Genomic DNA, 22,250 nt, shown 5'->3' with positions numbered 1-22,250 from the left:
AAATCTAAGATAATAATAACACTAGTCTAGTTCTATAGAAGTTGACACTAGACACTAGATCTAATGGCCAACAACTATTACCCCTATATTGTTTCTACTTTTGTACCAAATAATAAAGTGTGTTTCCAATGGGGTGTGGGTTTTCAGGGTTTTTCTCTTGACTTTAGTACATAATGGTAAAGTAAGCCCGGTCTCCACTTCCACCGTTTATTTATTTTTATCCTCCTGGCACTCTCACTCTACCCAAACATGGATCAAGATTTCCATCATCCTTTTACCCCTTATGACATTCAGCTGCAATTTATGCAGGCCTTGTATGGTTGTCTAGAAGATGGAAAGGTGGCAGTATTTGAATCCCCCACTGGTAAGTAATAAATGCAGCCCCTGGTTTGTTCCGATCTGACGGGCACAGGCACTGTACGTTGATTTACTCCACATCGGGTCAATCGGCTTATACGCCACACCACTTAGGTACCTGCTAAGCCACTCTATTAGGGCAAATCATTAAGCTTGATTTGCGGCTCTTTGACTTGGTTAAGAGATCATAAGCGCAAGGCTTTCCAAGAAACTCTCAACCAGGCAGCATGTATGTATAAAATGTCTATGTTTACAGCCACTGGGCTCTATATTGTATTGACTTAGTACTTGAATTGCAGGCGACGACGATGAGCCAGATTGGATGGTTGAATTTGCCAAAAAGGATTCTCGTCGCGCAATTTCAGAAAAGAAACAGGAATTTGAAAGTCGACTGGCTAAAATTAAACTGGAGGAAGAGCGGCTAAAACAGGCACAGAATACCCACAACCAGCCACGTAAAAAGCAGGCATGTCAACCCAACTGAACCCAAATATAGCTCTGTCATCATCATGTACCACTACTAACTTAAAGTTCCATTAGCGAGTGGATGAGGTTGATTCGCGAATTGATCCGGATGATGAGTCTCAATTTGTCTTAGATGACTATAATAGTGATGATGAGAGGAATAAACCCAGCAACTCGGGCTTTGATAGCCTGTCTGCCAGCACTCTGGCCCTGTTAGATCGATTCAAGGGTCAGTTCTCAGAAAGTAAGAGTGATGAAGATCTAGATGATGATACAGTCAAGATTTTCTATTGCTCTCGAACCCATTCCCAGCTCAGCCAGTTTGCTGGAGAGCTGCGGCGGGTTTCATTTCCATCAAGCATCCCGAATGACCCTGAAGAGGAAAAGGATAGTGGTCTCCCAACTCTTGAGGAGCGAGTAAAGCATCTCAGCCTTGGTTCAAGAAAGAACCTTTGCATTAACCCCAAAGTCAAAGCCCTAGAAAATGGCACCGCAATCAATGAGCGGTGTTTAGATCTACAGCAAAGTGGAGTGGCTACTGAGAAGAAATGTCCATATTTACCTTCCAAGGATGATGAGGCCTTAATTCTCAAGTTCAGAGATCATGCTCTAGCCACTGTGAAAGATATTGAGGACATTGGGAAAGTTGGGCAAAAGATGGGGATATGTCCCTACTATGCGTCCCGTTCCGTCATTAAGCACAGTGAAGTCAGTGCTGTCGCTTACTCTGCAATCAACTCAACACTGACGTCTTTTTGAAAATAGATTGTGACTTTGCCATATCCACTGTTACTTCAAAAATCCGCTCGTGAAGCTCTCAATCTGTCCGTCAAGGGTCATGTAGTCATCATCGACGAGGCTCACAACCTGATGGACGCAATTTCTGGCATTCACTCCGTGACAGTCTCCTTGCAGCAACTACAGACAGCCATTTCACAACTAACGACATATGCACGCAAATTCAAAACTAGATTGAAGGGGAAAAATCGCAGCTATGTCGCGCAGGTAATTAGACTGGTTAGCTCTATTGCCAATCACCTCCATGTAATTTCTCAACAAAATTCGTCAGAAGGCCCGGTCAAGGCATCAGAACTGATGGCAGGAAAAGGAGTGGACCAAATTAACCCATACAAACTATCTCGGTACTTGCAAGAGAGCAAGCTGGCACGGAAGGTGGATGGGTATGTTGAATCTTCGGAGAAACCACAGCCTAGTCAACCCAGAGACAGGACAACTGGGCCTGTTCTATTTCATATACAAAGCTTCCTCTTGCCATTGATGAACCCTTCAGAGGAGGGGAGGCTCTTCTACCAAAAGAGCCCAGAAGATGTGCTGTTGAAATATATGCTTCTCGATCCCACAAATCACTTTCGAGAGGTCGTCGAAGATGCTCGAGCTGTGATACTAGCTGGTGGAACAATGTCTCCTGTAAATTTATATTTCCCGACATCGTGGATATATAACTAACTGACTACTATATAGATGTCGGACTATGCCAATTATCTATTCAACTACGTGCCACCTGAGCGACTCGATACATACAGCTATGGCCACGTTATTCCACGTTCAAACTTGGTTGCGCAGTCGCTGACTCGGGGAGTTTTGGGTTCGGAGTTTGACTTTACCTATGAGGCTCGTGGATCTGAGAAGATGGTAAGCATACACTGTACTATGTGGGTTGCATTCATGAGGACGTCCGGTTGCTGACGCTTTAACATAGATCAATGATCTTGGACGAACTATAGCGACACTTTGTCAAGTAATCCCAGATGGCGTTGTGGCATTCTTTCCAAGTTACGACTATTTGAGCCAGGTATTGACTGTGTGGAAGAAGCCCATTGAGAATGGTAACGGCCAAACAATCCTTGGTCTAATTAGACAAAAGAAGAAGATTCTCTATGAAACACGCGAGGTAACGGTTACGACCGATGCTCTTCTGCAAGAATATACTGAAGCTGTTGATTCTAAATCAGGAGCTTTACTTCTCTCTGTGGTTGGCGGAAAATTGTCTGAAGGTATCAACTTTTCTGATAGACTGGGACGGGCTGTATTGGTCATTGGCCTACCTTTCCCCAACATTCGCAGTACTGTGTGGCAGGCCAAGATGAAATACATCGAGGAGAAGACTTACAAGCTAAGCTCTGGGTCAGAGACAGAGAAGCGCAAAGGCGCTTCCGCAGCAGCCAGAGATTTCTACGAGAACTCGTGCATGCGGGCTGTGAATCAATGTATTGGTCGGGCAATCCGGCATGTCAATGACTATGCAGCCATTATCATGATCGATCGGCGGTATGATACGCCTCGTATTCAAGGAAAATTACCTGGATGGATTCAGAGCAGTCTGGTTTCTTCCTCCCCACGGCCAGTCCAGGGGACTATCCAAAGGTTGACCAAGTTTTTTGCAGAAAAGGCCTAATGCATTTACAACGTCGCTAGAATTATCATCGTTTCACGGATCATAGCAGCATTAACACGAATTTATGATAAACTCATGGAACTGTTTTTCAACTAAGAAGTATAGCAGATTCAGAGTTTAGATTATAGAAAGAGATTGGTTTCAATATTCGATACCAGTGACCATTGCAATCAGCAACCAGCCTGACAACTGTGAAGTGACTTACACCGTTGCCTCATTCCTATTGTTTCAAATTGACAAATTCATTTTTGATGACGCATAGTCGAAAATGATGTGGAACTAAATAATGACGCAGTAGCAGTGCGCTAGCAGTGCCAAGAGCGCACTGCTACTGTTAAGTTTAAGATCGAGATAAGATAACCAGTGGCAGAATAATTGTTAAGTAAAGGCGGTGTATACAAGTCACATGATAATTCAGCCACAGCTCAGCCCCAAAGACAGGGCTTGACCCTATCACATGACAAGCGAAGTGGCTAGCGCACACTCTAGCCGGGCCGCGAGGGTGGAATTCAACATCTTGGTTGGGAAGTATCCACGCCCCTTCTCCCCTTCAACGCCCAATTTTTGTCGAACACACCACCGACAAGATGCCTACCCGTTTCTCCAACACCCGGAAGCAGTGAGTCGCTCTCTCCTGTCTAGCTATTCGAATTTCCACTGTCGTGATCGACATCGAATTCGATAAAGCGCATCTATAATATCCCCAATCGCCGAAACAATCACTAATCTCTACTTTCTTCATAGCCGCGGTCATGTGTCCGCCGGTTACGGTCGTGTCGGCAAGCACCGCAAGTCCCCCGGTGGTCGTGGTATGGCCGGTGGTCAGCACCACCACCGTACCAACTTGGACAAGTACCATCCCGGTTACTTTGGTAAGGTTGGTATGCGCTACTTCCACAAGACCAAGCAGCAGTTCTGGAAGCCAACCATCAATGTCGACAAGGTACGTGAAACTAGGCAAAGTGAATTCGGTCCATTGGTAATCATGGAGGGGAAATTTGCGGCAAAGGAGCAAAGATTTCATATTGGGGGCATGGAACGACAATGCAGTGCAAGAATGATTGCCGAATGATTCCCCATTCTACGGAGGAGGACCGAATTCGCCTTTTTATTTTTATTGTTGAACCGAATGGCATGACTAACATGGATTTTCTTCTCTTTTCAATAGCTGTGGTCTCTCATTCCCGCTGAGCAGCGCGATGCCTACCTGAGCGGCGCCAAGAAGGACACTGCTCCCGTCATCGACCTCCTGCCCCTCGGCTACTCCAAGGTCCTCGGCAAGGGCCGCCTCCCCCAGATTCCCGTTGTTATCCGTGCCCGCTACGTCAGCCGTGATGCCGAGGAGAAGATCAAGGCCGCTGGTGGTGTCATTGAGCTTGTCGCATAAGCGTTGATTCGGTGTTTTCGGAGAGAAGGCGGGTGAATCGGGGAAATACCAACAACCCCTAGCTGCGTTCGGTCTAAAAAAAATATGAAGGATTCTAGCACCCCTCCAGCTTCAGTAATGCATAACGTTCTCGCATTTCAAAATTTGGCTTTGCAGAGCGGAAACTCTTGTGAGAAAAGAAAAGTCATTGGGGTCCACATAAGACTCGTAATATCTACTGCGTAGAATCTGGTTTGCAGAGACAATGGAGCGAGTTATCCGCCTGCCATACCTAGGTAGATGATATGCTGAGAATGAGGAACTTTATATCTGGATCTCAGTAGATATCTGAGACGTTAGTCTGAAGTTTTAAGACAAGAAATTTATGCATTTTTCTACCCAGATCGATTGATTGGCTTTGAAAGTGTGGTATTGGTATATAGTGCACTGACCCCCACATACATGGATAACTAGATCTTTGATTCGCGAACTGAACCTCTTCGTCCCTTATTATCTGCACTTAGCGCTAGCGTCTCGCTCACAAACCGAATAGCTTCAATTTCCATCTGACGTGTTACCTCATGGCCGGCTGATTCGTCGATAATATCCTCAAAGTTCACACCACCATCACCAAACCAGCCATCTGATGAAATAGCGTTCTTGAGCCATTTCAAGAAAGCTTCACCCCGGTGATAAGGCACAAGCTTGTCTTTTCCGCCAGACAAGTTTAGAATGTGCTTACCCGCCAGACACTTTGTCAGAAGAGGTCGAAGGGCCTGCTTTTCTTTCTCTGTCGGCTCTGGAAGAGTATCAATCCTTAAGAGACCAGATGCGCCTTCCACGTGGCTGAGAAATAAACCGGCAGGGTCATACTGTTTGACGGTCTCCACAAACGAGGTCGGGAATGCCTCTGAGCCGATGATCTCTGAGCCAGGAGGTGTACTTCTAGTCCAAGATGGCAGCTTGGATAACCTTGCACGGTCTACCATAACGTTTAGAAAGTCAGGGGCACCAATAATGACGACACCAGCACTCATGCGAGGCTCGTGCAGGAGGAGGCTCCATGCAGCATGCCCGCCAAGGGAAACCCCTAATACTAAATTTTGAGAGATTTCATGTTTCCCATCAGGGAAGACATATGCAGCAAGATAATCCATCAACAAAGATGTATCCCGTGCAGTTCCTTCTAGAATATGATAGATAAGGTTAGATTAAGGTACTTCACCAAGTTCATAGTACTTACGATAGATCGAAAACATGTCTTGGGCATGGCGAGGATTTCCCTGTCGCCAAGCCTCATTAGCAAGCGGGTCAACCATTCTGGGGCCATGGTTGCGCTGATCAAACGAGACTGCAATCAGGCCTTTAGATGATAGGTTATCCTTGCTTTTTATATTCCAGTCAATGATAGTAGACGCAGCAACATCGGCCATGCGGTCCTGCGTCGCGAGTCGAGGATGGAGAAGCCAGAGACATGCGACATCGGATGCTTCCAACTGAAGCTCTTCTAGTCCAAAGACTGTCACTGTGATACCAGCAATAGCATAGACCTTCCGTGATACCGGGGCTGGTTTCGGGCGGCCTATGTCGAGGGTCTTCATCGGATCGGTCATTGTGGGCTTGGTTTCTAATTAGCTGACCCTCATGTGGTGGGAAAAGACTGTCCAGATGTGTAAATATATGACATCTACGTGATGAGATTCAAGGAATTACCTGGGTATATGTGGGGGAATTCGGGTATATACAGAGAAGGGGCCGACAGTTCGTTTTTCTCCACAATTGATGGAAGACTGCAGGAATCCACTTAGTCAAATCTACGGAGCACTAACTAAAAATTATACATATAAAATCCACTCTACTACTATAAGTACTTACGGCATACCTATGTATTAACATTGAACAGTAACCTTGAAAATATATTATAGCACGTGATATGGACACCTCAGACACCAGGCATCAGTAAAGTCTCAAAATGGAGAAATCCAAACTGAACTCGGAATGTTGGGACCTGTTTCCTTTTGACAACCGAACCTCTCATGCATTCGGGTTATTGTTTCTACATTAAATCTTGATATCCACCTAGTACCTGAAATATATTGGTGATTGGACTTCACTCCAATATTGCTGTTTCACCCCTTGACCGCCCACTTTTTGGCTAGCTTGTCCTTCTCTCCAGTCAGAGCCATTTTTGGAACGGGGCTGACTCCACCACGGTTCCTAACTGATTCAACTCTCCTTTATTTTAACAGAGGACCATGTTAGTCCACTATTTGGATTAATAACTCTTCAATCCGCTTGATAGAAATGATAAGTAGAGGTTTTCATCTTTCGCGACAGGCTTCCAATTGATCCCATATAATTATTGAGCGAGCGTACGTAACCGGATTCCAGACGCCTCTTTATGAGCTACTACTGACATCCCCAATCGAGAATAGTAGCATGGCTGACGCTACTTTGACCTCTTCCACTCAAAAGGGGGCTGATATTGCCTCTAAGGAAAGTAAATCCAAGAAGCCCAACTCTATCTCCTCGTCAAATGTGCCGACGAAGCTGGCATCACTGATTCTATCTCCTACCGACGCCAAACAACCTACTTCGCCCAAACAGATCAGCTCAGACATGACGGAGGAGAATAAGGATCCAGAAGCACAGAATCTACCAAAAGAAGCCCAATGTGTTCCAGGAACCAAGGAGAAACAACTTTTACCCACAGTCCAAGATGCTTTGCCTCCGAAGAAGCCACCATCCCTGAGCATTCGATCAGCTAGTAACCAGAAACATCAATCGTTCAGTCCTGTACAATCCCCTACATCCCGTGCCGCCAGCGTTCAATTTCGAGATACCGATAATGAAGCTCCTGAAGTGACACAAACACGTGCGCATTCCCGACCTGCGTCCCTAAATGGTGATGATGGGGTCCATAATACTAAGGGGAAACAGTCCTTTATGAACAAGATTAAGTCCTCATTTGTGTCACACTCATATTCCGGTTCCACCAACGGACTAGCGATGGGCGACTTTCGGACACCCCCTGCTGATCTGATGACTCCGGGCTCTGAACGGGGTGAATTTCCCTTCCCTGAGCCATTGCCGGAAGAAGGGAGCGACATTGATGCTGATGCGGAGGAGAGTGGCGGCGAACAGCGTGATCGCCCCAAAAAGAAAAGGATCCTGCGGCGTCGACAGACCCAGGAAGAAGAGACTGGGAATCGCACTGCTCCTACGACACCCAAAACTCCACGCAGACCTTCATTCCACTTTTCCTCGTCTTTCGCCCCTTTTGAAAACTATCGTGCAAATATCTTCCCTCGAAGAGCTAGCACTACAGACTTCGCGCCTCAGCCACAGCGAGAAGGTGTCTCTGAGGACGAGGGCCGCGAAAGACTCAATCGATGGAAAAGGAGTGCTGCTTGGGCTGGGAACCGTGGCTTGACATACTCGGGAAGGCCACATGAACAGAATCAGGACGAGCGACGACCGAGCAATTTGAGACGACTGACTGGCCTCGCTGGGCCCTCCGAGAACCCGGAAAGTCTAGCGTTCGCATGGAAACGTCACCGTGGAGAACGAGGAACTAGCACTAGCGGTCAGCGATGGAGACAGATCAAAGCTGGCTTGAAGCTGATTGGGCGGCGCAAGGGCGAGAGTGCAATTGACAATAAAAAGTCGGCAGAATTGCTAGCTGAGCTGGCCTCAGGAGTGCCCGCAGCGTTGATTCTAGCTAGTTTCTTCCAGCGGGACGAACACGGAAGTAAACGTATTCCGATTCTCCTAGAACAGCTGAAGGTTCGTGTCACAGACAGCCGCATCGACTCTCATTCGGGCGATCGTCATCTGGTGTTCAGGGTCGAGCTAGAGTATGGTAGTGGCATCACTCGAATGAAGTGGATCATCTTCCGAACTCTGAAGGATTTTGCCAATCTACACTTGAAGTACAAGCTTCATCTTGGAACTCAAAAGTACATCCAGCTGCGGACGAGCGAGAATAGTCCCGATATTCCTCGCTTCCCTAGGAGTGCTTTCCCGTATTTGAGAGGTGTCCGTGGCCTGGAAAGCGAGTTTGAGGATGAGGACGAAGATGGGGCATATGAGACTGGCCCAGAGCCATTGAGTGGCACAGAAAGACCAGGAAAGAAGAAGCAGCGTCGGCCTTCTGCTGCTCTCACTCGCAGAAAATCCAGCATCACCAACCAAGAGGGGGAGGCCGTTGTGGGTGGTGAAGGGATGAGCAGCAAGAGAGAAACTTATCCAGAAAGACAGCGAAAAAAGCTCGAAATGTACTTGCAAAAGATGATTCGCTTTTTAATCTTCCGAGCAGACAGCAACCGTCTCTGCAAGTTCCTGGAACTCTCTGCACTTGGAGTCCGTCTTGCAGCGGAAGGTAGCTACCATGGAAAGGAGGGCTTTTTGATCATTCAATCATCCAAGGGTCTTGACTTCCGAAGAGCCCTGACTCCTTCGCTCGTCAAGAAGAGACACTGGCCCAAGTGGTTCCTTGTACGGCACAGCTATGTGGTCTGCGTTGACTCACCTGAGGAGATGAATATCTATGATGTGTTCCTCGTGGATCCCTGGTTCAAGATCCAAACCCACAAGATGAGCATCGGCAACCAAAAGACAAAACAGCTGGCCAAGTCAGCAAAGGAGTCAGCGAGACATCCCAAGCATCATCAGTTGCGGCTCGAGAACTCTGAGCGCAAGTTGAAGCTACTAGCCCGAAACGAACGCCATCTTCAGCAGTTTGAAGACTCAATTCGCCTCATGGCTGAAAACACCCCCTGGATACATCCCAATCGGTTTGATAGCTTTGCCCCAGTGCGACAAAAGTGCTTTGCGCAATGGCTGGTCGACGCACGAGACTACATGTGGGTTGTGTCAAGAGCGATAAACCAGGCAAAGGACGTCATTTACATTCATGACTGGTGGTTGAGTCCGGAGTTATACATGCGACGACCTGCTGCTATCAGTCAAAAGTGGCGATTGGATCGTCTCTTACAGCAGAAGGCTCGCGAAGGAGTGAAGATCTTTATCATTATGTACCGAAACATCAACTCCGCCATCCCCATTGATTCAGAATACTCAAAGTTTTCGCTTCTCGAACTCCATCCAAACGTTTTTGTCCAGAGATCACCAAATCAGTTCCGTCAAAACACCTTCTTCTGGGCTCATCACGAGAAGCTTTGCCTTATTGATCACACTTTGGCTTTTGTTGGAGGAATCGATCTGTGCTTCGGACGTTGGGATACACCTCAGCACTTGCTGACGGATGATAAACCTACTGGCTTTGAAACCACAGATATGCCCAAAGACGCAGATAATTGCCAGCTCTGGCCGGGCAAGGACTATTCGAACCCACGTATTCAAGATTTCTACGATTTAGACAAGCCATATGAAGAAATGTATGACCGCAACGTTGTGCCTCGAATGCCCTGGCATGACATTTCAATGCAAGTGGTGGGTCAACCTGCACGAGACCTTGCCAGACACTTCGTCCAACGCTGGAATTACATCTTGCGCCAACGGAAGCCAACCCGACCAACACCGTTCCTCCTGCCACCCCCGGACTTTATTCCAGGCGATCTGGAGGCTCTGGGTCTGGATGGAACTTGCGAGGTTCAGGTTCTGCGATCCAGCAGTATTTGGTCGACCGGTACACCCGATGTCACGGAACATAGCATCATGAATGCCTATGTCAAACTGATTGAGGAATCCGAACACTTCGTCTACATTGAAAATCAGTTCTTCATCACTACTTGCGAAATCGAAGGCCGGAAGATTGAGAACTTGATCGGAGATGCGCTTGTGGAACGTATCGTTCGAGCAGCCAAGAATGGCGAGGCATGGAGGGCTGTCATAGTTATTCCCTTGATGCCAGGCTTCCAAAACACTGTGGACAGCGAGGGCGGCACCAGCGTGCGTCTGATCATGCAATGTCAATATCGCAGTATTTGCCGTGGCGAGACTTCCATCTTCGGTCGTCTAGGTGCATTGGGTATCGATCCAGAGGACTATATCCAATTCTTCAGCTTACGAACATGGGGAAAGATTGGACCGAGAAATCAACTGGTAACAGAGCAGCTCTACATCCATGCAAAATGTATGGTCGTGGACGATCGTGCTGCCATCATTGGATCCGCAAACATCAATGAACGATCCATGTTGGGATCGCGCGACTCGGAAGTAGCAGCCATTGTGCGAGATACCGACATGATCTCGTCTACCATGAACGGCAAGCCCTATCTGGTTGGGCGATTCCCGCATACTCTTCGTATGCGCCTGATGCGAGAGCACCTTGGAATCGATGTTGATGAGCTCATGGAGCATGACATTGAAACTGAAGAAGAGCTGCGTAAGATTCAGGCTGCCGAAGAGGGATCTCGACCCGCGGGCACGAGAGACCCACCAGATTCGGAATTCTCAGTCAATGAGCGACAGGATGAGCGTGAGATGGTTGAACGTCGGCACCGCATCCAGGACGAGTTCCTCTCGCGTTCAGAGGGCATATACAGTTTCAATCATGACGTTGACTGGGAGCAGGGCAACAACCCCAACCTCAAAAGCAACCGAAGACTCACCACCGACCCGCGTGTCACGGATAACCACGATCACAAAATGGATGTGGATGGGGAAGGATTTGATAAGAAGAAAGCCGCCCAACAAGCCGGCTTAATCGTGGGTCGAGACTCGCAGATGACACCAGATGGCAAAGAAAGACTTCTTTCCCCAATCGCTCCAGAAGGCAAAGGCACTGTTGAGCAGCCGAAAAAAGTATCGTCACAAAAGCTGCCTCGGAACTTGTCAGCATCCGTAGCCGACGCACCGCGTGACTCGGAGGCCAAAACAAGCTCTGATACACCGTCACAGGGCCATGAGGCATCCGGCTCATCAAGCCGTGAATCAGAGACGGACAGTAATGGGGTGTTCACGGATAGCTTCAGCCAACAGATCCCTATTGACAAGGATTGCATGAAAGATCCCCTGAAGGATGGTTTCTATTTGGACACCTGGCAAGCCGTTGCTGACAAGAACACAAAAATCTACCGGTCCGTTTTCCGATGTATGCCTGACAACGAGGTGAAGAACTGGAAGGAATACAAAGAGTATGCTGCATATGGAGAACGCTTTGCGGAATTGCAGAGCCAGAAAAGCGCCCATGGTCATACTGCTTCTAGCCCGAAGCCTCCTGCCCATAACCAAAAACCAGCGGGTCCCCCAGGAACCGGTTCATCAGCTGTGGCTTCACTCCTCAGTTCGCCTATCCTCAGCTCACCGATATCCCTCCTCGGTCCCAAGACAGAAGGTGCAGCGACAGAAAAATCCCCACAGTCGAACGATGAAAAGACTGGGCTAAGGACCGTTGATTTTACTACAACTGAGTCCGATCGACCACATTCCGCCATTGGCGAGAAGTCAGCATCGGTTCCGAATTTGTCAGGAGCGAACGGCAACGTTGATGATAACACTGATGCAGAAAAGGATGCAGAAAAGCCCCGCTCAAACTCGACGCAGGTTGAACCGGAGATAGTAAACCCTCCTGCATCTCAACCTCGGAGGCGCCGACGGAGAGGAACGACCATTGGATCCAAAAGAGAATTCCATGCTGCAGACGAGATTATTGATAACCAACGCGCAGAGGACATGCTGAACAGGACCCAAGGTCACCTCATCCTCTGGCCATATGACTGGTACGTTTCTATATGTCCGGTTACATTATTAGACCACCACTAACCAATTTCAGGCTTGAGAAAGAAGAACAGGGTGGAAACTGGCTTTACGCCCTGGATCAAATTTCCCCTCTCGAAATCTAGTAAGTCTTTTGAATTATATTATGGATCGTGTCTCAATACTAATAAACCTCCAGCAACTGAACATCATCTCTGCACACCGCATCTTTTGATTCTTGCTTCTTATTTCTTGTTTCTTGATATTTCATATTTCCGTTTTTGAGCGCTATCATTGTGATTGGTGTATTGTCATTCCCTGACTCTAAGGTGGACAGTCTCTTTTCTTTATGGGCTAGGGTGTTTCTTGGTGTTCCTATTTAAGCAAGAAATACCTTTAGAGAACTGATAATTTGGCTTCTATAATGTTCCTGAGTAGAGATTTAAGTAACTTATTTACATGGACTATCTATTTAACAAGGACCGCATCACGCTCGGCCTCTATATCAAGATCTACTGGACGCACGATCTGGTGGCGGTCTTTCTCCAGCTGATCAAAATTAGCCCGCAGGGCAGTTGTGAGAAGAGAAGAACTGTTCTCGGACGGGCCCTTCCACTCATCACATGCATGACGAAGATGCTTGTAAGCAGCTGCAAACACACCTTGCAACTCCGGGGCGCATGTACAGGACCGACCGAGATCATTCATATAATGAGTCGGGTCCTGAATACACAGTCTTCGATTAGCAGGGTGATTCCCCCTCGCAGCAGCTGTGCGTTTAGCGCTGAGAATAGATTTCTGGCCGCGCACAGATGCAGCATTGACATGATCATCCACGGTAGCACGCAAAGTTTCCATGTCGAAGAATCCGGGAGGGTCGACTGCAACCACGACGGTCTGAAGATCCACGCCAGTGCCATAGAACTGAAGAAGAGCTAGGAACTCATCGCCGAGGCGGTGAGGACCTTGAAAGCGGCCGTGATTCATCTTGAGAAAGGCGACCAAGAGTAGAGCTAAGGCGACGGGGCTGATACTTGAATGAGAAGATCCGAAAAGGCCATGTGCCTCAAGCAAAGCCCTCGTTCCAACATACAGAGGCCGGAGGTGTGGATATTCGACTAAGTAGTCCTGGATATATTCGGTGATAGCGGGCACACTCTCGCCACAGTGAAAGAGCAGCTGTAAGCCCGTTGGCAGGTGTTGGGCCTCCAGGACAGTTTTACGTTTCCCAGATAGCTGGGCCTGGATCTTGAAGGCCGGACTACTTTGTAGAGTCGATTTAACTTGGTGGAGTAGGTTAATGTGGGCATCTCTGATCTGCGGTCGTGTAGGGCTTGGCCGCCGGGCTCGATCTAGAGATCGCGGGATGTCTTCGAAAGGCAGGAGGAAATGAAGGTTTGAATGCGGAAGCGCCAGACCTGTACAGCGAGACCCGATGATCTGAGGTGGCTGTGAAACCACTGTTTCTAGCAGCGACTTGAGTTCGGTAGTGAACTTAGTGATCTGGGTTTGCTCATCAGGGCTTGGTGTAAGGTAACGGTCCAGAGCTTGGATCTCCGCATCCAGGAATGTGGACGCATCGCCAAAAGCCGGAGGTGCAGCCATGTGCCTCAGCCAAGGACATTGTTGATGGGTTCGCCTATACAACGCATTGGCGCTCCGAATGGCATTGGGTCTATTCTTTAATGGCTCTTTTTCTTGCACGTGTCCGCGCATGCGCCTTTTTGCCGGTTTCGTTGATTCCGGTGCCGATATTTCTGATATCGCAACTGGCGGCTCAGGCGGCTGATATCCAGCACGATTTTTGGGAAGTATGTAAGGGCGAAACAAACCCAATGCAGGGGCTCGCGGATATACTTTGCGAATGAGTCGAGCCCTATTCGAGGAGCGATGGGCCTCTAGGGTCTTGCGAAGACTGTCGGCGAAGACATCCGAGTCTTGAGCAGGGCCAGGGACGTGCAGTCGCCTGGGTACATGGAGAGAAAAGCGCGAGGATTGGAGGCCGGAAAGCCGCATATCAAATGTACAATCACTGGGACATGACGAGGGGTCTGTGACAGAAGGAATTTACAACCGACGGGGCGCTAGCTGGAAAATTTGAGTATATTTTGGTGCCTAAGGCCATATAATTAGGCCTTGCAGGAAGAAAAGGCGAAGCAGAATGTAATTGAATAGGTAGTAATATGAAACTTGAAAAGTGGAATAGTGGAAGGGGAAGTGAGAAAATGTGGAGTGGAGGAAGGAAAGATCGAATAGAATATTCATGACGTAAAATCTCAAGTACCGATTTAACTCGATTTAACTCGATTTAACTCCAATCCATACCGGACCAGTTCCTGTTTGGGCTTGTGGCTTCTCTAATCTCACCGCTTGCCCCTCCAACTTTCCACCCCCTCTCCTTTCCAACTTATCTTCTCTATCAACCTTGTGCTTTCATATCTTTTTTTCTTGCTGATTCATTCATGGCTTCATCCTAACCCCTCGTTTCTACTCCCCCATCCTTTCGGTCTCCCCCGCCTGCCTCCGCCCCCCCGCTTCCGCTTCTAGGATACACGCGACCAGTTTCTCCATCCATGTCAGTACAAACACTATTCAGGGCAATTGCAGTTATCATTCTGAATTTTTCTCTGTAGTTTAAATTATCCGAACACCTTTTGCGAATTCCATATATCCAGACATATTTGCCATGTCTGGACCGGCAGACAACCCCGCATCTGTACCTGATGGCCAGTCGAACCCCATAGAGGTCGCCAATCCTGATACTAGCAGTACGATTCCAAATTTGGATACCAATAACAAAGGTCAACTGGAAAACAATGCGCCGTCATACTTCAGCAACCTCCAGGGAGCCAAATTCGAGCCTGTGGGTCCTTCTGATCAGTCAATATCAGAAGAAGCTGGAAAGAGCCCAGGAGCAGGCCAGGATTTATTGCGTCGCTTGAGCTTGATTGGAGAGGCATCACCCATGTCACCTGAATCTGACCCGCGCATACAGCATCCAGGACTGAAACTGAGCGGGCGCTTGATCAGCGCTGCCTTCTGCATCCCATATAAGCTCCAATTTCAATCAGGGTCGAACTGGGTACGTCACCAAGTTCATATCTGTAGTTTCATATGAGAACCGCCTACTAACTAATTTCGTCAACAGACCATCAAGCCACGCTCCGGCAGTTCCGCATTGTTCGATTCGTTTGCCCATCTGACATCAAACGAGACTCCATGGTCCCACACCCTAGTGGGGTGGACCGGAGAAGTTGAACCCGTTGTGGACACAAAGCCTCCTCTACAGCAGGTGTCTGCCAACGTGGCTGTCAAGTCGCCGCCTACTAGTAACGCTTCCCCTGTCAACAAAGCGGCTGCACCGGTCCCGGTAAATGCGAAACAACCGCAGCCAACACATCCTCTGGTGGAGGGCCTGAAGGTTGGACGTGAGGATCGAGAGCGACTTGATAATCAATTGTCCTCTGGGCGCTATGGCCGCGTTCTACCGGTTTGGCTATCTAGTGAATTGGAGGAACCGGGTGATACAATTTTACTACAAGACCAAGGGCGATGGCGGCGATATGCCGAACGTGAACTGTATCCGCTGCTGCATTACAAGCAGCATGGCCCAACAGATGGTCGCGCAGAGCGACAGGCATGGGCTGATTATATTCGGCTGAACCAGCTGTTCGCGGACCGCATTGCGGAAGAGTACCAGGAAGGTGACGTCGTATGGATACATGACTACCACCTGTTCCTTCTGCCCAGTATGCTCCGACAGCGCATTCCGAACATCTATTTGGGATTCTTTTTACACTCCCCATTCCCTAGCAGTGAGTTTGTACGCTGTCTTGCAAAGCGCAAGGAGGTGTTGACTGGAGTTCTCGGTGCCAACATGATTGGCTTCCAAACATTTTCCTACTCTCGCCACTTCTCTTCCTGTTGTACCCGTGTTTTGGGATTTGAATCAAACTCCGCAGGTGTGGATGCATATGGTGCCCATGTTGCTGTGGATGTCTTCCCCATTGGAATTGATGCCCGTGCTATCCAGCAAGCGGCATTTGGAGCCCCAGATATCGAGAAAACTGTAGCAGGTATTCGCAAATTGTATGCGGGTCGGAAGATCATCGTTGGGCGGGACCGGCTAGACAGTGTCCGGGGAGTGGCACAGAAGCTGCAAGCATTCGAAATCTTCCTCGAAAGATATCCTGAGTGGCGCGACAAGGTTGTTCTTATCCAAGTGACCAGTCCAACTAGCGTGGAAGAGGAGAAAGAGGACCCCGAGAATAAGATGGCCAGTCAGATTTCTAATCTAGTCTCAACCATCAACGGCCGCTTCGGGTCGTTGAGCTTCTCCCCGGTTCAGTATTATCCGCAGTATTTGACCCCAGCCGAGTACTTTGCTTTGTTGCGCGTGGCTGATCTTGGACTGATCACCACTGTGCGAGATGGCATGAACACCACGAGCCTCGAGTACATCGTCTGTCAGCACATGAATCACAGTCCCCTTATTCTCTCTGAGTTTTCTGGTACTGCAGGAACCCTCCCTAGTGCCATTCATATCAACCCATGGGACTTGGTCGGCGTCGCCGGCGCCATTGATCAAGCTCTGCAGATGCCAGCCGACGAGCGGAAAGAGCAGCATATGAAGCTTTACAAACACGTTATTACAAACACAGTGGACACATGGTCGCGCCAATTCCTCCATCGTCTTCTAACCAATCTCTCGTCTTTTGATCAATCCGTTGCCACTCCGGCGCTGGATCGGTTGAAGCTCGTCAAGCAGTACCGCAAGGCCCACAAGAGACTGTTCATGTTTGATTATGACGGCACACTGACCCCCATTGTTAAAGACCCTCAGGCTGCTATTCCATCAGATAGGGTTCTGCGCACACTCAAGACCTTGTCGGCAGACCCACGTAACGCTGTATGGATCATCAGTGGACGGGATCAGGCCTTTTTGGATGAATGGATGGGCCACATTCCTGAGCTTGGACTAAGTGCTGAACACGGTTGCTTTATTCGTAAGCCTGGTGAGGACGAATGGGAGAACTTGGCTGAGCAGTCAAATATGGGCTGGCAGAAGGAGGTTGTGGATGTGTTCCAACATTACACCGAACGAACCCAAGGCTCGTTCATCGAGCGGAAACGGGTAGCATTGACATGGCACTACCGCCGTGCAGACCCGGAATATGGAGCTTTCCAGGCTCGTGAGTGCCGGAAGGCACTCGAGGATACCGTTGCTAAACGATGGGATGTGGAGGTCATGGCAGGCAAGGCCAATCTGGAGGTTCGACCCACGTTCGTCAACAAGGGCTTCATTGCCACACGATTAGTGGATGAGTATGGCCATGAGCCGGGCCAGGCACCCGAATTCATCTTGTGCCTAGGAGATGACTTCACCGACGAAGGTACGGTTGCTCATCTAGCCATTTTCCGCCATAAGAATTGGCTAACAAACAACTTGCAGACATGTTCCGGGCACTGCAGAAATTCGACCTGCCCCAAAACCACGTCTACTCGGTGACAGTTGGTGCCAGCTCAAAACAAACTGATGCCAGCTGGCATCTTCTCGAGCCCGCCGATGTCATTAACACCATCCAGATGCTTAACAGCAGCGCCAGCCACGATCACTAAATCATGCCAATATCGTCGGCAGAGTTCCGGTCACCTTTTACTGAGTCAACAAGATTTAAGGTATGATTAGCTTGGTAGTATCTCCTTATGACCATTGCTCCAAGTATGGATTGATAAACACGGACCTATTCAATGCTGAAACGGTGTTTTTGTGAGCCCTGGTATCTTCTTTAAAATTCTCTATCCAACGGGCGTCACGGGTTCATTTTCCCTTTCTGCTTGTCTTTTTAAAAGAAAAACTATTAGAGGAGCTGTTGAGTCTTGAACTGTAAAGAATTTTAGACAACGACGGTTAATGAATGCTACCAATATTCCAAAACTTCAATATTGCGAGGAACAATTCTCCCTATGGGGAAGTACAGAGACAAATACAGTGTAGTAAGGACCACTACACCTGGTAGTATTCATAAAGTATGAATGCTTTCAGGCCTCTCAATTCAGCAACACAGCAGCTGACACTACAAGGAGAGCATAGAGGAAAGAAGCATCAGCCCTCATCCCACCTTAAGCTTAACAAAGATATCATACACTATGTTCACAGTTCCTAGATCTATTATGTATGATGCTTATCCTATCCTATACGAAATTGAATAAAAATTATAAAAGTGATATTAAGCTTGACTGTTATGTAAAGAAATCAAAAATGGAACTTTTTAGGGCTTCGAATGCTGATAAAATTGATAAGAAACTGAAGTGGATCCAACAACATGTGACTGATTAATCTGGATTCGTAGATTCGTTGCGCTTTTTCTCCAGATTCAACTTCCTCCACATTTCCGATCTGCCCAAGTAAGTTCAATATTCACTTATTCTGAGGTGATTCGCTTTGCTCTAATTGTTCTGTATCCCTTCCCCGCCTTGTCAAATTGCCCCTCTATTTGTCGGTGTATGCCTGTGCTACTTCCACAACGTGACTCAACACGACTCAAACTCGAAGAATACTGACATAAGACGATTTAAATAGAAGGAAGAAGCAAAACCTTCCCTACAATCAACCACCTTTCCGGATTTCACACGTCACATATCCATAATGGCTCCCCGCGGTCGTGGAGGAAAGTTCTCTAAGCCTTCCCGAGGAGGTATGCACACACAAAACACCCCATCTTAAGGGAGTGATGAGAAACTCACCTAGAAAAACAGGAGGCAAGCACTTCAGCAGAGATATTCAACAGATTGACAAAGATGGAAACTCAGTTGGTCTATGGCGCGTATGTTGGAAACTACCAAGCGACTCAGCCTTCACATAACAGGGCTCTAATGTTTTTTTTTCCTTTCTACAATTCAGGACCCAGCCGACTTAGTCCCATCGAGTGGTGATGAAGACTCGTCCGAAGAGTCAGGCTCCGAAGAGAGTGGCGATGAAGCTGGTCCTAGCGGCCAGGCGGCCTCCGCGGAGGTGACTCGCGAGGCTCGTCGTGCAGCTGCAAAGGCGAAGAAGCAAGCTGCGCAAGCCAAGCGGGGCCAAACACCCGCTCAGCCTGGTGATTTGCCCCCATCAGACTCTGAGGAGTCCGACACTGGCCTCCCCGCGAACCCCAACCACACTGCCAAATCTCGGGAACAGTTGGTGAAGGTTGACGAGGATGAGGAGGGCGCTAAGCCGAAGAAGGTCGTGAAAGACCCGTCGCAGCTCTCCCGGCGGGAACGGGAAGCTATTCAGGCACAACAGGCGCGTGAGCGGTATCTGAAGATGCACGCGGAGGGTAAGACCGATGAAGCGCGGGCTGATCTCGCACGTCTATCAATCATCCGTGAGCAGCGTGAGGCTGAACGGGCCCGGAAGCAGGCTGAAAAGGAGGAGAAGGACGAGCAAGCGAAGGAGAAGGCTGCGTTGATCAAGGAGCGCGAGGACAAGATGCGTGCTGCTGCTATGGGAAAGCCCATAAAGGGTAGAAAGAAGTGATTTAGCGATCTATCTTAAGCTGAAATTCAATGGTTACATGGAAATATTACCTGGCTACGTTGCTTTGTTCCGAGAACAAATACTCGCTCTTTTGAAGCGAGAGATCTATAATGATGGTGTATAGATAGATCAGGATTTGAGGAAGCCTGATGCGATAGATGAAGCAGAAAAGGAGAAATCATGTACATCAACGCGCTAATGCAGTTCAAAACAAAGGTAATTACTCTTCCCAATGCATACATAGAAAATCAGGTCTCATACATGGGTGAAGGGTTCATATGACAAGTTCAGACTTTATGACATAATTACACACCCCAGAACAGGCCTACAACACTTCTGCCTTGCATGACAACGCCCCAACCGACAATCAGACTGACAAGCCATAAGACAGCGAAGATGACAATAGGGATAAGAAGCAATTCTGTGTTATGTAGAAATGGCAGGGCGTTGTAGCCCAAAAATGTGATGTAGGTGTAGTATATCAGGGCGGAGAGGTAGAGTGTGTTGCCCAAGAAGGTAGCCAAGAAGTTACTCGGACTGCGGGTAAGGATGGGAAGAAGCACAAATTGCACCACATAGAGGTGAAGATAGAGTGGGAAGAAGGCGCGATTGGAGACCTAGGTAAAGCAAGTCAGAAGGATTTAGTGACGAGAAGAGGGGTCGGTCCTACGTCGAAACAGTATCCAAATTCCAATTGATCTTTCTCGCCCGGTTGTACAAACAGGCCCTGAGCAGCGCCTCGTCGGCGGCTCCTCGAACCACGAAGACCGGCCAGAGAAGCGGCGGCACCATTGGGACCGAACAATCGGCCGATGATGAAGTAGCCGATAGTTGAGACTAGGAGGGAGGAGCCGATGAAGTGCACGAATATGAAGAGGAATGATAAGCGCACAATAGAGCCAAAAGATGGGGTGTATGCGAGGCCCCAGGCCAGAGCTGTGAGGAGAAGAAAGAAGGAGAGGAGGTATGCGAAAGACGGGTCAGGGCGATGCCAGGTGTTTTTAGTTTCTGAATGAATTGCGTCAATGAAGCGATTTAAATTGGGCGTCAATGTGATGTCCCGAGGGGATCCTCGGGATATCGGTAGTTTGACTGAAGATAAGACTCACGTTTCTAGATCAGAGCAGCATTAGTATTGCAGCTTCCAACGGGTAAGGAGCCAAACTTACATGATAGTATATGGATTTGAAGACCTTCTTCGGGGCGATCAATAAAGAAGTCATCTCCCAGATTGCCATTTCAAAGTCCATCTGGGGAAATTTGAAGAGTCTACCAGATGTTAGTTAGGCTCTCATATGCAAGTGAATATGGATTACCTCTTGAAGAAACGCGGCATGCGCACAGTCGACCCGCGACTGGGCATGGAGCCAAAATTGGAAGAACCAGCATTTTGGCGAGGGACAGAGATGTGGGGGTTCATGGTCAATGAGCTCTAGTCGAGAGCTTGAAATAAGGATCAATAAACGAGTTGGGGTCGACGTGTTGGATTATGTCAGGTCACGTGAACCCAGAGTATAAGATGAAACGATTATTAAATAACGCCTGTTTCATTCTTGTACACAGAGTAATAATTCCAGGTTTCTACATTTCTACCTAATATTGTAATAAATCCATTATACCGGTATTGTTCTATTCTGAGCCTATTGGTGTAACTATCTTTATATCTATCTGGAGACTTTTATTGAGGGGAGGAAGTATCTACGTCTTAGGCACTAAATATTAGGCTTGAATGACAGGTAACCTGAAATATAGGGCTCATTGTACCTACATAGTAAGTAATGGACTGCATGTATGAAGTAAGGGATTAATTATTTATGTATGCAAAGACATGGGCATGAGGTGCTCCGTGTATAGAAATACTAGCTAACTATTTATATATATCAAGTCCGCGATGATCCACTTCGGGCTGTTAGATACATCACCTTGCCATATTATCTATCTATTACCGGATTCTACTTCCTTGAATATCCCCTAGTAGTCGATGGTTTAATCCTTCGTACGGCGTAGTTCGTGTTTCTCGGTACCGAGGCTAATCAGGGATAAGAGTAGATACATGAAAACTTCCCCTGTTTCGTCTTTTGTCTGTTTTGTGTTCAATCATTTGATCTGTAACTTCTGCTGGAACAGCTAATATATTTTCCAATTTTGAGTGGTTCGGGAATTTTGCGTCTGAATTAGTTCTTAACCTTCTTAGTTCTCTTTCCCCCCGATTTCTCAGGAGTTCATCCCCCAATCTACAACTCACATACAACTTCGCCTCAATTCAACACACTTCAGGGCTGCATGTTGCCGTTCACCCCTGAACCCCCTTACGGATATGCCATGACTTGAATATAGTCCGTGCTTCAATTCTATCCAAATCCACCTAGCTGCTTGATAGCCTGTCTCTTTCAAGAATCGCCTTGTGGGCAACAAAAAAAAAAAAAAAAAAGCTCATTAAAAGAGCATTGGGCATCACAGGT

General features: G+C 47.9%; 7 protein-coding genes across 7 annotated transcripts; 4 read left to right on the top strand and 3 right to left on the bottom strand.

Moving 5' to 3' along the window:
• Positions 1 to 249: 249 nt before the first annotated feature.
• On the top strand, positions 250 to 4,625 carry chl1 (DNA helicase; the record flags this gene model as incomplete). Its single annotated transcript, XM_057212460.1, has 9 exons — positions 250 to 345; positions 496 to 586; positions 657 to 812; positions 902 to 1,530; positions 1,588 to 2,250; positions 2,305 to 2,475; positions 2,543 to 3,216; positions 3,983 to 4,181; positions 4,407 to 4,625. 9 exons carry the CDS (start codon positions 250 to 252, stop codon positions 4,623 to 4,625), a joined length of 2,898 nt encoding a protein of 965 aa, XP_057059323.1.
• A 449-nt stretch (positions 4,626 to 5,074) lies between these two features.
• N7495_009808 (uncharacterized protein) lies at positions 5,075 to 6,217 on the bottom strand (the record flags this gene model as incomplete). The annotated part of the gene is made up of 2 exons (XM_057212459.1): positions 5,075 to 5,790; positions 5,848 to 6,217. The coding sequence occupies 2 exons, from the start codon at positions 6,215 to 6,217 to the stop codon at positions 5,075 to 5,077; spliced, it is 1,086 nt and encodes a 361-aa protein (XP_057059322.1).
• Positions 6,218 to 7,043: 826 nt separating this feature from the next.
• On the top strand, positions 7,044 to 12,472 carry pld3 (phospholipase D; the record flags this gene model as incomplete). Its single annotated transcript, XM_057212458.1, has 3 exons — positions 7,044 to 12,289; positions 12,343 to 12,411; positions 12,466 to 12,472. 3 exons carry the CDS (start codon positions 7,044 to 7,046, stop codon positions 12,470 to 12,472), a joined length of 5,322 nt encoding a protein of 1,773 aa, XP_057059321.1.
• A 262-nt stretch (positions 12,473 to 12,734) lies between these two features.
• N7495_009806 (uncharacterized protein) lies at positions 12,735 to 14,282 on the bottom strand (the record flags this gene model as incomplete). Its single annotated transcript, XM_057212457.1, has 1 exon — positions 12,735 to 14,282. The coding sequence occupies one exon, from the start codon at positions 14,280 to 14,282 to the stop codon at positions 12,735 to 12,737; it is 1,548 nt and encodes a 515-aa protein (XP_057059320.1).
• Positions 14,283 to 14,952: 670 nt separating this feature from the next.
• Positions 14,953 to 17,885, top strand: orlA (putative alpha,alpha-trehalose-phosphate synthase subunit Tps2; the record flags this gene model as incomplete). The annotated part of the gene is made up of 3 exons (XM_057212456.1): positions 14,953 to 15,348; positions 15,415 to 17,659; positions 17,719 to 17,885. 3 exons carry the CDS (start codon positions 14,953 to 14,955, stop codon positions 17,883 to 17,885), a joined length of 2,808 nt encoding a protein of 935 aa, XP_057059319.1.
• Positions 17,886 to 18,915: 1,030 nt separating this feature from the next.
• On the top strand, positions 18,916 to 19,788 carry N7495_009804 (PDGFA associated 1 family protein; the record flags this gene model as incomplete). The annotated part of the gene is made up of 3 exons (XM_057212455.1): positions 18,916 to 18,964; positions 19,026 to 19,093; positions 19,171 to 19,788. The coding sequence occupies 3 exons, from the start codon at positions 18,916 to 18,918 to the stop codon at positions 19,786 to 19,788; spliced, it is 735 nt and encodes a 244-aa protein (XP_057059318.1).
• A 305-nt stretch (positions 19,789 to 20,093) lies between these two features.
• On the bottom strand, positions 20,094 to 21,208 carry N7495_009803 (unc-50 family protein; the record flags this gene model as incomplete). Its single annotated transcript, XM_057212454.1, has 5 exons — positions 20,094 to 20,405; positions 20,459 to 20,796; positions 20,898 to 20,901; positions 20,958 to 21,057; positions 21,105 to 21,208. The coding sequence occupies 5 exons, from the start codon at positions 21,206 to 21,208 to the stop codon at positions 20,094 to 20,096; spliced, it is 858 nt and encodes a 285-aa protein (XP_057059317.1).
• Between the last annotated feature and the right edge of the window lie 1,042 nt (positions 21,209 to 22,250).

Source organism: Penicillium taxi, assembly GCF_028828555.1.
Source record: "Penicillium taxi strain IBT 34144 chromosome Unknown utg000006l_segment0_segment0, whole genome shotgun sequence".
In the NCBI taxonomy this organism is placed as follows: domain Eukaryota; kingdom Fungi; phylum Ascomycota; class Eurotiomycetes; order Eurotiales; family Aspergillaceae; genus Penicillium; species Penicillium taxi.
This window is presented reverse-complemented; position numbering and strand designations above follow the sequence as displayed.